This window comes from Natator depressus, chromosome 4, assembly GCF_965152275.1.
Source record: "Natator depressus isolate rNatDep1 chromosome 4, rNatDep2.hap1, whole genome shotgun sequence".
Classification (NCBI taxonomy): domain Eukaryota; kingdom Metazoa; phylum Chordata; order Testudines; family Cheloniidae; genus Natator; species Natator depressus.
The window spans coordinates 94,960,036-94,977,254 of NC_134237.1; the positions used below are offsets into that span (position 1 = coordinate 94,960,036).

The window sequence follows — 17,219 nt, forward strand, 5'->3', positions numbered from 1 at the left end:
ATTATCAGTTTGACTGCCCTTTCAGTTTGGAAGGGTAAATACCATATTAATCCTTCCACTTCTATATTTTTCAGGGGTACATTAGCTCATTAGTGTGTAGGGGACTATGGGAGGGCCGTGGCAACCAGGTAGGTGATCAGGGGAAGTTGGGGAGATATCTTACAGTGATTCTCAACCTATTTACCATGGTATATGGGCTGCATCCAATACTACTTGTATGGCTCTGAGGATGTCACATGGGCCGCAGCTGTGTGCTGATTGAGCCACAAGTGACCCATGGGCCGCAGGTTGAGAACAACTGCTCCAGGAGGACAGTTGAGTTTGGTTGCAGACAAGGAGGAGAGTTGTGGCAGCTGTGTGGATGTTTTGGAGATGTAGAAAGGTTCTAGTATTTAGGAGGAGGAAATGGAAGGGCCACAAATACTGGGATCAAATACCTCAGGAGAGCTTCAGCTGCTAGGATAGGGTTTAGGGTTGCCAACTTCCCAATCTCACAAAACCAAACACCCTAGCCCAACCCCTTCCCTGAGGCCCCTCCCTCCTTACTACATTCCCCCTCCCTCAGTGGCTTGCTCTCCCCCACCCTCACTCACTTTCACTGGGCTGGGGCAGGTTGGGGTGCGGGAGGGGGTGTGGGCTCCAAGGTGAGAACAGAAATCAGGATGCAGGAGGGGGTTCCTGGCTGGGGCAGGGAGTTGGGGTGTGGGAGGAGGTGAGGGCTCTGGCTGGGGGTGCAGGAGTGAGTTCCAGGCTGGGGGGGTGGGGCCGAAGGATTCGACGTGTGAGAGGGGCTGCGGGTTGAGGCAGGGGGTTGGGGTACTGGAGGGGGTGCAGGCTCTGGGGTGGGGCCAGGGATGAGACATTTGGGGTACAGGAGGGGCTCAGGGCTGGGGCAGGGGGTTGGGACTCAGGATTGGGGCATGGGCTTACCTCAAGGGGCTCCTGGTCAGTGCAGAGCAGGCCTAAGGCAGGCTCCCTGCTTGTCCTGGGTCCGCGCTGCGCCCCGGAAGTGGCCAGCAGGTCCAGCTTCTAGGCAGGGGGGCCCAGGAGGCTCCACGCGCTGCTCTCTCCCACAAGCACCACCACCCCAGTCGGTTCCCAGCCAGTGAGAGTACGGAGCTGGTGTTCGGGGCGGGGACAGAGCGCAGAGCCCCCTGGCACCCCTGCCTGAGAGCCAGACCTGCTGGTTGCTTCCGGGGTGCAACGCGGTGCCAGTACAGATCGTGACTTGGCCCTGCAGCTCTGCTGACCGGATTTTTAATGACCCGGTCACCAATGCTGACCATAGCCGCCAGGGTCCCTTTTTGACCGGGCGTTCCAGTTGAAAACCGGACACCTGGCAACCCTAATAGGGCTACTTATGGAGGAAAGTGAAAGAGGTAAGCCATCTACTCTGATTGTATGATGCAGAGGGGGATGTTTTAGTGATCACACTATGATATAGGATAAAGCTTCTGGTGGGAGTCAAGGAGTTCAGGCAGCTGAACAAGACTGCTGAGATGCTGTGAGAGTGCTCTAGCATCTGCAGTCCGAGGTTGCCACAAAACTGACATACTGATGTTATTTTTCTAGGCAATTTATACTTTCTAAATATTCTGGATAGTCATTAGAGAGCTTGATTTTAAGTGACCTGGTATTTGTAAATATCTTCTCTTTCACATGTATCTTTTAAAAGTCATGGAAGACAGGAGAGAATCCAGAAGACTGGAAAAGGGCAAATATAGTGCCAATTTATAAAAAGGGAAATAAGGACAACCCAGGGAATTATAGACCAGTCAGTTTACCTTCTGTACCCAGAAAGATAATGGAGCACATAATAAAGCAATCAATTTGCAAACATCTAAAAGATAATAAGGTGATAAGACCATAAGAACGGCCATACTGGGTCAGACCAAAGGTCCATCATACCCAGTATCCTGTCCTCTCACAGTGGCCAATGGCAGGTGCCCTAAAGGGAATGAACAGACAGGTTATCATCAAGTGATCCATGCCCTGTCACCCAATCCCAGCTTCTGCAAACAGAGGCTAGGGAGACCATACTGCCCATCCTGGCTAATAGCCATTGATGGACCTATCCTCCATGAATCTGTCTAGCTCCCTTTTGAACCCCATCATCATTCTGGGATGTATTAGCAGGAGTGTTGTAAACAAGACATGAGAAGTAATTCTTCCACTCTACTCCATATTGATTAGGCCTCAACTGGAGTATTGTGTCTAGTTCTCGGTGCCACATTTCAGGAAGGATGTGGACAAACTGGAGAAAGTCCAGAGACAAGCAACAAAAAAGATTAAAGGTCTGGAAAACATGACCTATGAGGGAAACTTGAAGAAAATGGGTTTGTTTAATCTGGAAAAAAGAAGACTAAGAGAGGACATGATAACAGTTTTCAGGTACATAAAAGGTTGTTACAAGGAGGAGGGCGAAATACTGTTCTTAACCTCTGAGGATAGGATTAGAAGCAGTGGGCTTAAATTGTAGCAAGGGAGGTTTAGGTTGGACGTTAGGAAAAACTTCCTGTCAGGGTAGGTAAGCATTGGAATAAATTGCCTAGGGAGGTTGTAGAATCCCCATCATTGGAAATTTTTAAGAGCAGGTTAAACAAACACCTGTCAGGAATAGCGTAGATAATACTTAGTCCTGCCATGAGTGCCGGGGTCTGAACTAGATGACCTCTTGAGGTCCCTTCCAGGCATATGTTTGTATGTACATGGGCTATACAGATGGTCATCTAGTCAGTTGTGTGTAAACTGGGTATATTGGCATTTGCTAAAATGCTGAAAATCAGACCTAGAAAGCTTTGAACATCTAAAAATGCAACCAAAGCATCTGAAAAATCTGAAAAGTGTTTTCCTTATACTCCTCCTCTTCTTTGTTCTGAGATTTCTCTTCCATCCCATTTCTTGTTCATCTGTTTCTTCTTTCATCATGAGGAACATTCTAGACTACCAGCACTGTAGCATCCTGTATCGGGAAGCATGGAGAAAAAGAATAGTGAAAAGCATAAAGACTTCACCCCTTACATCTCATTTATTTATTATTTTTGTCTTCTCTGCTATAAACATGAAGTCTAGCTTTCAGTTCTTCCAGTGATGTTCCCTTTGTTCAGTATAGTAATTTCTCTTTCAGATTAGAAGATAGGAGCAAGATTGATACTAGGAAGGGACATGGAGAATAGGGACAAAATTAGGAAACACCTAGCTAGAAAAGACCATGATTAAGAACAATCTGGTGACTCTACGCCAGTTTGCAGGTTTCCAGTCCCTGATAACTTTTGGAGAGCATCTTTCAAGAATTCCTATAAGACTGCGTAGGACCCCACTGGCAGAAAGAATGTCAAAATTAACCCTTCAGAGGATCCTGTGACTATCTGACAAGCTCCCACTGGTGCAGAAAATATCTGAGAAATACTTCAGGGAGCCCTCCATCTTCTGAGCAGACTTTCTTTTTCTTGAGGAATAATGACTGTGTCTCTCAAACCCTTTACTACCTTTACCCCATATGTTTGATTCCTACCTGCTCTGTTCCAGTGATGCGTTAGTTCTGGTGCTGCTTTTGTGGTAATTAGTGCCTTCTTTCTGAATTCCTCAGAACTGAAAAAGCACTGAGGTAGAGTAATATTGTCCCTATTTTATAGAAGAGGAGGCTGAGGTGCAGAGAGTTGGTATGACTCACCTGTAGTCTCTTGGAAGGTATGTTACAGAATCGGAGATGGAAACTTGTATAACTAAAAATCTGTTTGTGCTGGGAATCAAGGGTTGGTATTTTTGTGTTTTAAAGGCTCTACATTGTACCAACCTTCATAGAAGAAGCATTGAGGACATCCCTATACTTCAGTTCTCAAGTCTTTTTTAATCTAGCTGGTTCCAGAATAAAAAAGAGAAAGTGATTTCCATAGTTCAGTCTTCTCTTCTTTTATTCTGGAGCTAAGGGGCATACACCGGAAGGTGGCCTCTCACTCTGCAACAGGTGTTGAACTAATAGGTTTGCCTTCAGATCCCATGCTTCTGCTCTTAGACCTCTCCTTCCTGTGGTGAAATGCATTCCTCTGACTTGGGAAAAGGTGTTACATTATATTTTCACTTTCCTCTTCTCCTCTGGACACTATGCAAAATCAGATTGGACGGGGCAATTACTATCTGGGTGGCCTCTAAGGTCTGTGGGGACATGTGTGAAAGTTTTCCTGCATCTTTTTACTATGAAAGTATCTCCATTCATTGCTAAAACATCATCTTTGCATGTTGAATAATTGAGTTCAATAGATTAACTCCCATTCTTAGAGTTTTTCATCTGACAGAATGTTGTTTCATTTGTCTAGAAAGTCCTAAGTGGTTTTGGACTTCCATGTTAATAAGCCCATGATCCTTCCAATCATCTATCCAAATCCTTCCTCTCCCCTTGAGAAGAAACTACACATCGTGAATGTAGAGAGAACCATTTAGTTTTACCTACTTCATATGTAGCCCTTTTGAGGTACAAAGATAGTTTGTCCATTTCTAACACCTTAAGTAGAGTCTCTGGCTACTTTGACACTAAGGCCTGGTCTAAACTACGGGGTTAGGTCGAATTTAGCCACCTTAGGTCGATTTTAAAATGACTGCATCCACACAACCAATCCCATTCCATCGACCTAAAGGGCTCTTAAAATGGACTTCTGTACTCCTCCCTGACAAGGGGAGTAGCGCTAAAATCGACCTTGCTGGGTCGAATTTAGGGTAGTGCGGATGCAAATCGACGGTATTGGCCTCAGGGAGCTATCCCAGAGTGCTCAATTGTGACCGCTCTGGACAGCACTTTGAACTCCGATGCACTAGTCAGGTACACAGGAAAAGCCCCAGGAACTTTTCAGTTTCATTTTCTGTTTGGTCAGCGTGGCGAACTCAGCAGCACAGGTGACCATGCAGTCCCCCGGAATAGTAGAGCATAAAATGTTTCTACACTCCCCCTATTATCTCCGTCCCTGAGGTTATCACAAATTAGAAGGTGAAAACAAACACACTCGTGATGACATGTTTTCTGAGCTCATGCAGTCCTCCCACACTGATAGGGCACAGCTTAATGCATGGAGGCATTCAATGGCAGAGGCCAGGAAAGAATTAAGTGAGCACGAAGAGCAGAGGCAGGAGGCGATGCTGAGGCTAATGGGGGAGCAAACGGACATGATGAAGCATCTGTTGGAGCTGCAGGAAAGCCAACAAGAGCACAGACCCCCCCACTGCATCCAATGTGTAACTGCCTGCCCTCCTCCCCATGTTCCATAGCCTCCTCATCCAGACACCCAAGAATGCGGGGGGTGGGGAGGAGGCTCCGGGCACCCAGCCACTCCACTCCAGAGGATGGCCCGAGCAACAGAAGGCTGTCATTCAAACAGTTTGATTTTTAGTGTGGCTACAATAAGCAATGTGGCCTTATCCTTCCCTCCTCCCCCACCCCACCCAGGCTACCTTGTCCATTATCTCATTGTTTTTAATTAATAAAGAAAGAATGCATTGTTTCAAAACAATAGTTACTTTATTTCGAAGGTGGGAGGGTGGTTGGCTTACAGGGAATTAAAATCAACAAAGGGGGCAGGTTTGCAGCAAGGAGAAACTCATACAACTGTCACACCGAAGCCTGGCCAGTCATTTTCAAAGCCTCTCTGATGCACAGCACACCTTGCTGTGCTCTTCTAATCGCCTTGGTGTCTGGCTGCTCAAAATTGGACACCAGGCAATTTGCCTCAACCTCCTACCCCGCCATATATGTCTCCCCCTTACTCTCACAGATATTATGGAGCACACAGTAAGCAGCAATAACAATGGGAATGTCGGTTGCGCTGAGGTCTGACCTAGTCAGCAAACAGCGCCAACGAGCTTTTAAATATCCAAAGGAATATTCTACCACCATTCTGCACTTGCTCAGTCTATAGTTGAACTGCTCCTTACTATTGTCCAGGCTTCATGGGCCATGGGAGCAAGGGGTAGGCTGGGGTAGGTGCGACCGCGCGGTGCTGCCGTCTGGGAGAGCAACCTGAGGCAGAAGCCTCCAGCTCGCATGATATTCCAGGCAGGACTGAATCTCCATGAGATGAAACTTAAAGAAGAGAATTACCTGGAGTCTCTGGCTCCCATTCGGTGCTCTAAGAGGAGGATAGCCATGTCTGTCCAGGCTCTTCTGATCAACCTCACCGAGGTCTACCAGGAGCACCCAGGACACGTACGACAGCTGTCAGGAATTGCTGCTGTGTAGCAATGCAGTACCGCGTCTGCCAGCAGCACTCAGAAGATGTATGGTGACGGTGAGCTGAGCAGGCTCCATGCTTGCCACGGTATGGCGTCTGCATCAGTAACCCAAGAAAGAAGGCACAAAATGATTGTCTGCCGTTGCTTTCACGGAGGGAGGGGCAACTGACGGCATGTACCCAAAACCACCCGTGACAATGTTTTTGCCCCATCAGGCATTGGGAGCTTAATTCCAATGGGCAGTGGAGACTGCAGGAACTGTGGGATAGGTACCTACTGTGCACCGCTCTGTAAGTCTATGTTAGCCAGGGTAGTGAGGATGCACTCCGCCGACTTAATGTGCTTAGTGTGGACATACACAATCGACTGTATAAAATTGATTTCTAAAAATCAACTTCTATAAAATCGACCTAATCTCGTAGTGTAGACATACCCTAACAGTCATTGATTACATACTTGTGAACAAATGGGCTTAACTCCACCTCAGCCACTGAGAGATCACTCTAACCTAAGGGTATTTCCACCTCCTGCACAGGTTTGGACTAAGGTCCCCAGACTAAAAAGTTGCAAAGCTAAAAATCTGCAAAGCTATAGTCAGTTCCCTACAAATGTTTCTCACTTTTCCATGTGTTTATAGGTAGCAGAGGCAAACTTAATACTTAACATATTCCAAGTCACCTTTCATATAAACCCACCTTCCCTTGTAGGACTGCTTAATATGTCTGCTGCTGATCTGGAATTTTCCAAAGGATGGGAGAAGGAAGGGACAAATGACAATGAGAAATTATTCACTGGTCATTAAATTTGTTTGGGTTGCCCCTCTTAACCCATTCTGTATCCTATTTTGGCTGAGTTGATGGAATCTGTCCTTATCTTCTGCCTTTCAAAGTATTGGCAACTCCTCTAGTTTTGTGTCAAGCTTGCAGAACCCCTCTCAAGACCTCCTTCCAATCTGACATCATTCCATTAATACTTAACTCATTGTTTGCAGTTGTTTAACCAGTATGTATTGACTTAATGGTAGTTCCTCTGAGCCCACATTTCTCCAATTTAATGTCATGTGGGACTGTGTCAAAAGCCAAGTCTGGGTATGTTGTGTCCACCACATTTCCCCTATCCACCGAACCAGTTACCCTGTCAAGGACAGAAATCAAGTTGGAATGGCATGATTTGTTCTTAGTAAATCCATGCCGGCTGCTAATGATTACCTGTGCATCCTCCAGGTATTTGCAAATTAAATGTTTTGTACATTGTTCTAGGAGCTTCCCAGATATCAAGGTCAGGCTGACTGGTCTATAGTTTCCCAGGTCCTCCTTTTTCCCCTTTTTAAAGATGGGAAGTACATAAGCCCTTCTCCAGTTTTCTGGGACTTCTCCTGTCATCCAGAAGTTTGCCTCCATTATTTCCAGTGGCCCTGACATTTTTTTTTTTCAGCTAATTCCTTCAGCACCCGAGGGTGAATAGCATCGGGCCCCACTGTCTTGAATTCATTCAAATTGGTCAGAATCATAGAATCATAGAATATCAGGGTTGGAAGGGACCCCAGAAGGTCATCTAGTCCAACCCCCTGCTCGAAGCAGGACCAATTCCCAGTTAAATCATCCCAGCCAGGGCTTTGTCAAGCCTGACCTTAAAAACCTCTAAGGAAGGAGATTCTACCACCTCCCTAGGTAACGCATTCCAGTGTTTCACCACCCTCTTAGTGAAAAAGTTTTTCCTAATATCCAATCTAAACCTCCCCCATTGCAACTTGAGACCATTACTCCTCGTTCTGTCATCTGCTACCATTGAGAACAGTCTAGAGCCATCCTCTTTGGAACCCCCTTTCAGGTAGTTGAAAGCAGCTATCAAATCCCCCCTCATTCTTCTCTTCTGCAGACTAAACAATCCCAGCTCCCTCAGCCTCTCCTCATAAGTCATGTGCTCTAGACCCCTAATCATTTTTGTTGCCCTTCGCTGGACTCTCTCCAATTTATCCACATCCTTCTTGTAGTGTGGGGCCCAAAACTGGACACAGTACTCCAGATGAGGCCTCACCAGTGTCGAATAGAGGGGAAGATCACATCCCTCGATCTGCTGGCTATGCCCCTACTTATACATCCCAAAATGCCATTGGCCTTCTTGGCAACAAGGGCACACTGTTGACTCATATCCAGCTTCTCGTCCACTGTCACCCCTAGGTCCTTTTCCGCAGAACTGCTGCCTAGCCATTCGGTCCCTAGTCTGTAGCGGTGCATTGGATTCTTCCATCCTAAGTGCAGGACCCTGCACTTATCCTTATTGAACCTCATCAGATTTCTTTTGGCCCAATCCTCCAATTTGTCTAGGTCCTTCTGTATCCTATCCCTCCCCTCCAGCGTATCTACCACTCCTCCCAGTTTAGTATCATCTGCAAATTTGCTGAGAGTGCAATCCACACCATCCTCCAGATCATTTATGAAGATATTGAACAAAACCGGCCCCAGGACCGACCCCTGGGGCACTCCACTTGACACCGGCTGCCAACTAGACATGGAGCCATTGATCACTACCCGTTGAGCCCGACAATCTAGCCAGCTTTCTACCCACCTTATAGTGCATTCATCCAGCCCATACTTCTTTAACTTGCTGACAAGAATACTGTGGGAGACCGTGTCAAAAGCTTTGCTAAAGTCAAGAAACAATACATCCACTGCTTTCCCTTCATCCACAGAACCAGTAATCTCATCATAAAAGGCGATTAGATTAGTCAGGCATGACCTTCCCTTGGTGAATCCATGCTGACTGTTCCTGATCACTTTCCTCTCATGTAAGTGCTTCAGGATTGATTCTTTGAGGACCTGCTCCATGATTCTCTGATATATTCTTGACGTATCCTGATCTGCATCCCTTCCTCTTTATTGTCTATGGTAACTTTGCTAGTCATCTGGTAACTTTATTTTTTGTGAGAAGACTGAAGCAAAGTAGGCATTGAGCAGCTCTGCCTTCCTATCATCTTCCATTACCAGCTCACCTTCTCCATTGAGCAATGGACCCACACCATCCCTGACCATTCTTTTTTGTCTGACATATCTGAAAAACCCCTTCTTGTTGTCTCTAGCATTCCTGGACAGCTGTAACTCATTCTTTGCCTTGGTTTTCCTGTTTTTGTCCCTACATACTTGTGCTATTCCCATGTATACTTCCTTGGTGACATGCCTCTCCTTCCTTTTGCTGTGTATATCCCTTTGGGGTTTTCAATAGCTAAAAAGCTCCTTGTGCAGCCACATTGGCCCCCTGTTGCTCTTCTTATCTTTCCTCTGCATTGGAATAGCTTGATGTTGAGCCTCTAGTATTACATCTTTTAGGAACTGCTCCCTTCATCTCATTTTCTTCCTAATTGGTCTTTCCATGGGATCTTGCCTATTATTTCTCTGAGTTGGTTGAAATCTCCCCTTCTGAAGTCCAGTGTCTTTGTTTTGCTATTCTTATGTCCTCCTTTCCTTAGGATTTTGAATTCTATAACATCATGATAATTTCCTCCCAAGTTCCCGACTACCTTCGTGTTCGCAACTAATTCATCCCTGGTGGTCAAAACAAGACCCAAAATGGATGACCTCCTAGTTGTTTCCTCAACTTGCTGAACCACTACTTGTGCCTTGCTTACAACACTTCTGCTAATACATCCCAGAATGTTGTTTGCTTTTTTTTGTAACAGTGTTACACTGTTGACTCATATTTAGCTTGTGATCCACTGTGACACCCGAGATCCCTTTCTGCCGTACTCCTTCCTAGGCAGTCACTTCCCATTTTGTATGTGTGCAACTGATTGTTCCTTCCTAAGTGGAGTACTTTGCATTTGTCCTTATCGAATTTCATCCTATTTTCTTCGGACCAATTCTCCAGTTTGTCTAGATCATTTTGAATTTTACTCCTGTCCTCCAAAGCACTTGCAACCCCTCCCAACTTGGTATCATCCACAAACTTTATAAGTGTACTCTCTATGCCATTATATAAATCATGCATGAAGATATTAAACAGAACCAGACCCAGAACTGATCCCTGTGAGTAGAGCCATCCCTTGGGTATGGCAAATTGGGCCGAGCAGAGTGAGGAGGCGAGTGGGGAGGCAAGCAGCAGGTGAGCAGGCAGGTGTGGGGGGCAAGGAAGAACTCACCTACCAGAACCTCCCCTTTCCCCCCGACACCTCACGCCCTCCTGTGGGCCCCGCTGATCAGAGCCTTCCCCTCGTTTTCAGCACCTGCCACCTGCCACAGATCAGATATTTCACAGCATCAGGAGGCGGTGGGGGGAGAGGAGAGGAGCGAGGGAGCAGCATGCTCAGGGGAGGGGGCAGAACTGGGCGGGAAAAGGCGGGCAGGGCAGAACTGGGTGGGGGGAGGAGCAGGGCCAGGGGTGGGGCCTTGGGGAAAGGGGTGGGGTGGGGTCAGGGCTTGGGCGGAGTTAGGGGGAGCACCCCCCAGCAGATTAGAAATTCGGCACTTATGTCCCAGGCCCCTAGGAACAGCCTTGCCTGTGGGACCCCACTTGATATGCCCTTCCAGCTTGACTGTGAACCACTGATAACTACTGTCTGGGAATGGTTTTCCAACCAGTTATGCACTCACCTTATAGTAGCTCCTTCTAGGCTGAATTTCCCTAGTTTTTTTTATGAGTAGGTCATGCGAGACAGTATCAAAAGTCACACTAAAGTCAAGATATGCCTTATATACAAGATATAATCTTGTTACCTGCTTTTAGAATGCCTCGCCACTTACTCTTCCTCATTTTGTGGTCTGGAATAGATGACTACCATAACCTGGCTACTATTCTTGTCCCTTTTTATCTTCACCCAGAGACTCTAAGTGGATCTGCCACTCACTTGCTCTTGAATCTGAGCAAGTGTATTTATGCTGGTACTCCAATCATGGTAGTTGTCCCACCAAGTCACTGTAATGCCAATTAAGTCATAATTTTCTTCATATGCCATGACTTGTAGTTCATCCTGCTTGTTTCCCTATACTTCTTGCATTGGTATACAGACATCGAAGATATTTTGCGGACTGCCCTGTTGTTTTTCTTCTTGCCTTTTTAATGCAGTTGTGGTTTTCTAGTCCCTTTTCCAGAATTTAAGCCCTTTCCCTTGTCTTCATTACTTGAGCCTAGATGTGCATTGGCCAGTTTTTTGCCACTGTCCCCCATAAGACCTAGTTTAAAGCTCTCATCAAGTTATCCAGACAGTGTCCAAAGATGCTCTTCCCAGTATTTGATAGATGGAGCCCAGCTCAACAAAGTAATCCTTTTTCCTGGAACATCAGCTCATTGTCGAAGAAGGCAAATCTCTCTCACCAGCACCACCTGGGTAGCCATGCATTTACTTCCATGAAATGATAGTCCCTTCCTGGACCTTTTCTTCAATAGGGAGGACGGATGAGAACATCACTTGAGCCCCAAATTCTTTTATGCTTCTTCCCAGAGCCATGTTGTCTGCAGTGATCCATACAAGGTCACTCTTGGCGGTATCATTGGTGCCCACGTGGATAAGTAGGAATTGGTAGTGGTCTAGGGACTTAATGAGTCTTGGCAGACTCTCAGTCACATCCTAAATTCTAGCTCTGGGCAAGTAGCACTGTTCTTGGGATTCCTGGTCCAGATGGCAGATGGATGACTCTATCTCCCTTAGGAGGAATCCCTGACCACCACCACCCTTCTCCTCCTTTTGGGAGTTGTGGTCATGGAACCCCCCATCCCTAAGACAACACATCCCATGCCTTCCGGTCGACAGGGTCTCCTTCTGATTTCTTCCCTCAGATGACTCTTCCAAGGCATTTTTAGTAGTAGTACCTGTGCCCAGAGTCTGAAAGCGGTTGCTTAGATCTATCTGTATTAGGGGTATATTGGTTCTTCTTCTTGTGCAGGTCACACACTGCCAATTTTCTTCCCTGCTCTTCAGTCTCCCCTGTATTACCCTCTCCAATTCTTCAGCATGCTGTACCCACAATACCAAATCCTAACTTCTACCCAGGAAGTCTTCATTTTCTCTCATGCAATGCTTGGGTCAATACTTGGGTCTCCAGTCCTTTAATCTTTTCTTCCACTATGGAGACCAGCTTGCACTCATACAGATGAAGATGCTTCTGTCCTCCAGCAGAAAGACAAACATGGCACATCCTGTGCAGGTCACAACAGCTGTTCCTCACTGTCCATATTTTCTTTCTTTTTAACGTATCAAGAGCCTCTTCTCTTCAGTTGTTGTATTTACTGTTCCCAGAAGGCTGAAAGGCAAATAAAATCTTTGGGCTCTCCCCCTAGGCAAACTTCTACTTCTACTTTGCTTCTACTCAGTCTGTGCACCTCTCTTGGTCTTCTGTATATCTAGTGTTGAAACAGGCAGGAACGTCCACATCTATAGCTTTTGTGGCAGCAACATATATCATGTCAGCAAGTAGTAATAGGCCCAATCCCTCTGACTGTCAGGTTTTTTTCAATATGCAGTGTAGTTGTAGCTGTGTCAGTACCAGTTTTTTCACTGTCGACCAACAGAAGAGCTGTCACTAACAGCAGCTATTGCAACTGTCACTAAACAAAGTGAAGGCTGCTTAAGCTTTGGAATTTCCCGTTTTCCTAAAATAAGATTTTGTCATAATTTTCTAATTCTGTCAGTAAAAAAGTAACCCTATGATTCTTGAGTATGACACTGCTGACATCCCAGTATCCTGATGAGCCGTTAGTTATTTCTGTTGAAGGGGAGAGACAGCAGCACTTCCGATGCACGATAAAACTAATTTCTGTTCCAGCCTTTTGTAAAAGGGATATAAAGGGACAACAAATAAAATGTTCAAATTCACAAACAGTGGAATAATGAAATTAACAGAATATCAATAAACCTAATGCAAGGCAAGGTAGCAAAAAGTGGATTGTGCAGTATACTTTCTACTACAGACTGCAACTACTTGCTTGTTGAGTTCTGTATCTTTCTCATGCTCTCAACCCAAACTGAGTAAAGAGGAAAAGAGCTCCCCTCTCTTTTTTTCCTCTGACTTGACCATTATTTCCTTCTATACTGCCACCCAAATTTCCCTTCTTTTTCTTCCCCTTTCTCACCACCTGTCTCCTTTTTCTTTTGGGTCTCTCATCCCACTCCATTTTTGTCTCCCTCCTTGCTTCATAAAAACATTATTACATACAGTAGTGCTTCCTTTCCATTGCTAAAGTGATTAGGTCTGTACAACATAATAAACTTTCTGGTTTGGTTGCAGTATAAGGTGCAGTCGGGGTGACAGGTTTGTAGAAATTTTGGTGGTGCCCAGAACCCCCCCCCCAAACTCCACCCCCCCCCACCTGCCTAAATCTCTGGGAGGGAGGTTGGGTGGGGGAGGAGGTCTGGGGTGCAGGCCCTGGGGATTAGGGTGCAGGAGGGGTGCAGGGTGCAGGCTCTGGGAGGGAGTTTGGGTGCAGGGTGCAGACTGGGGCAGTGAGTGGGGGTGCAGGAGGGGATGAGGGGTGCAGGCTCTGGGACAGAGTTTGGGTGTAGGCTCTGGGCTGGGGCAATGGGTGGGGGTGCAGGCTCTGGGAGGGAGTTTGGGTGGGGGAGGAGGGAGGGGTGCAGGCTCTGGGAGGGAGTTTGGGGGTGGAAGGGGGTGCAGGGGTGAGGGCTGTGGGGTTGAGGATGAGGTTTGGGGCATTGGAGAGGCTCAGGGCTGGGACAGAGGATTAGGGTGCGGGGGGATGAGGGCTCTGTCTGGGGCTGGGGTTGAGGGGTTTGGGGCATTGGAGAGGCTCAGGGCTAGGGAGGAAGGGCAGGGTAAGGGCAGCCTGCCTTGCCATTAGTGAATAGGGGGCACTAGGACCCTGCGGCAGCAGTTGATCCGGGGAGCCGGCAGAGCAGGTGAGCTGCAGGCTCTGGGGCCAGGGGGAGGTGAGCGGGGGCAGCAAGTGGGGGCTGGGGGACACTCGGGGGAGATGCAGGGGGCGGCAGGTGGGGCCGGCGGAGAGACCCGGCCCCAAACACTGGTGGAACCAGGCCCCCAGGCCCTGAATATTGCTGGTGCCCAGGCACCACAAGTGTATATAACTCGCCGCCCCTGGGTGCAGTTAATGCTGTCCTCATCCTGTACAGCAGTGGAGTTGATTCTATGCTTCTATATTGAACATACACGCATTTAGTGAGCACCAAAACATCAAGGATGAGGAGTTCACTCAGAGATGCTTCAGTCAATTTGGTCTTTCCAGGCGCAACATCACATAAGTATTCTGGAGACTACAATTATCCTACATACTAAGACCCTTCAGAGAACTGTGATCATAAAAGCTGGTACTGCTGGAAGTAGGCAATCAAGTATGTTCTGTGTAAACAAGTATGAAGGCACTGCTTCAAAATTCATGTTTCAGGAAGCCTTTGCAAATGTGTTTTTATATATACATAGATACTTATGTTTGTGTATGAGTTAGTATATATAAATTAGTGTATATAAGATGTGTATATCCACACACAAACTTATATACACACACATTAAATACACAAATTCACAAAGCTGTCCAATTTTGTGCAGTTCAAATAACAAACATCCCAAATAAGAATTAAAATGCTAGGGCAGAAGAGTTGGCTATCCTTATTCCAGAAATATGTTTGCTTAGATAGATAGATATGCAGGCGGGCAGACAGACAGACAGTATCATGTCCAAAAATACGTATACTTCAGATGTGCCTTGAGGGAAGTTATTGTGTGTGTAAATTATGTGATTAAAAAATATATTTAGCTTTTATGGGAAGCTCTTGTTTCTTGCATAATTCATGGCTGGAAAGTTCTGGAGAGCGAAGGCATTAATAATTGCTCTCCCTGCTCTGACCAGTCATTGGTCACCACTACTAATGATCTAAAAGGCATTCATTTCAGGAAGTTCTGCCTTGTCTTGTGTTGGGAGCACCAGACCCAGTATCCAACAGAAAGAGTCCTGTTAGACTATACCTTTACAAAAACGGAATTGCCCATAAATTAACCTTTTTTTTTTTTAAATCATCATTCTTTTTTTTCCTGCAGGTACTGTATTTGGCAATGGTAAAACTTCAGACTACCTGCTCTTGGGAAACATTGTTTACACTGTAAGTCTTGCTGCCATTGTCTGGTATTCTATTTGCTGATTATGTTTTCTAATCTCTTTCTCTTTTAACTTTGCCTCTTCTTCATTTCATATATGTACACTTAATAATTATATATTAAATGCCTATATTTTAAATATATGTTTCTAATATTATTTATACTTTTTCTTTCTTTGTGTCAACTCTTCCATGTAAAAAACAGTGTGGTGTCTTGAGAATAAATGGACAAATTGGATGATCCTATGAGGTGCATGATTTGCAGACTCTGGTTCTCTTCCAGTAAGCTCACAAAACAAGGGAGAAAGGACAGGCCTGTTTGCCCTTTTTACAGGGTGCTGTCCTTTGTGCAAAGGATAGAATGAGGATTGTAATTTCCTGGCATTTTCCATGGTGCATGTAAAAATCCCTGGGGGACCGACCCCAGCTGATTCAGCAGTGAAATTGGTTTGGGGCCCTGTGTACACACAACTCTCTCTCTTCCTCCTCTTAATCTTGGAGGGGATAGCGCCCCATGAGTCAAGGCCAATTACAAGGACCTGTTAGATGCTCCCCATGGAGGCATCTAAGTTGTCAGAAGTAACCATATCGTGGGAAACCTAACTCACTCACCTGTTACTTTCTTTTTGTTTATTAATTACTGTTTGTTCTTTTCATTAGTTTTCTATCCCCTGTACTTGGTAATGGAATAAAAACTTGTTTTTCATTTTCTTAAATACCTCTCTCAACCAACAACTGAGGGCTTCCTCGGGTCATTAAAAGCAGCAATCTCATACTGTTACTTGCACCTCTTTCTCCCTTCCTCTCTTAAGATAGGGATTCATTCCCTTAAAGAATGTTCCTGTTTCCAGATGCACAGAACAAATGAAATCCTGCTAGAGAAGTACAAACATACATCCTTATCAGGCTCATCTCCCTAGTGAAATGGGAAGTATCTGAATTGAAACAGGAGGAAATAGTCCAGAATAGTCAATTCTTCTTCAAGTATGTGTCAGTGTGGATAGTACTGTCAAGGTGTATGCACTGCTTGCATGCGAGACTGAATTTTTTTGAATGGCAGTGTCTGTGGGAGCCATGTATATTCCCTGTGCCTCTTTGTGTTCCCATGAAAGGGCATAAAAGACAGAGTGGCTGCATTCCTCCCTCAGTTCCCTTTTACCACCCATGGCAGCAAGACAGAACCCAGCAAGTGTCCGACCTTCAGAGACCTTAAGTCAGTTCTTTCAACCTTTTAATGAAAAATATTATCATCGCTTTTTCTCTAAAGGATGTATCTTTAAAAAAAGAGAGAAAAACCATTCAGTCCCCCCGCACACCCTCCTCTACAGTCAGGCAAGGCACTTCATGCCAACTACCACACCTTGTGGTGAAATCCAAGCCCTCAGGATACAAACCCAGACTCCTGCAGTGTACTGGTCCCCATCAAGGATGGACACACCCTATGCCTCTTCTGAAGCCCAGCATCTCCCACAATTCTGGATATCTGGGCTGCTCTCATCACTCTGCAGCTCACTGGAGGCAGATCAGCATTTTGGCATTGCACACTGTGGCCATGTCCCCTCCACTCCCACCAGAGTCTCTGCCTCCACAGCAGCAGACAGTTTGGCTGCTTCACTTGCTCCTGTCGTCACCTTTATTTTTTTTAAATGTCTGCCCCGTTCTTGGGCAGCAGGGAGCAGTGTTCTTCCATTTCAGCAGTCATCCTCCTCCATGGGTTGGTTAACCGGCCGGGAGTATAACCCACCCTCAACCTCCTCTGCAGCGTTTATCTCCCTGCCAGCTCCTCTGCCCCTGTGTAGGTATGGCAGAACTGCCAAGAAAACACTGGCTCAGATCCAAGTGGCGATTTATATATGAGGCATCCTTCCCAGGCTTGGCAGATGATGAGTTGTGCCCAGCCTGCACCCATCCAACCAACCCTAACTCCATTAGGTCCCAGGGCTAT

General features: G+C 46.1%; 1 protein-coding gene across 3 annotated transcripts in view; it reads left to right on the forward strand.

The window, feature by feature from the left end:
* The window catches only part of ATP8A1 (ATPase phospholipid transporting 8A1), a 250,687-nt gene that overhangs the window by 187,715 nt on the left and 45,753 nt on the right, over window positions 1–17,219 (forward strand). For all 3 annotated transcript variants that reach the window (XM_074951493.1, XM_074951492.1, XM_074951494.1), the window contains one exon: window positions 15,219–15,280. In XM_074951493.1, coding sequence (XP_074807594.1) covers window positions 15,219–15,280 — 62 coding nt within the window. The remainder of the gene's footprint in view (window positions 1–15,218; window positions 15,281–17,219) is intronic.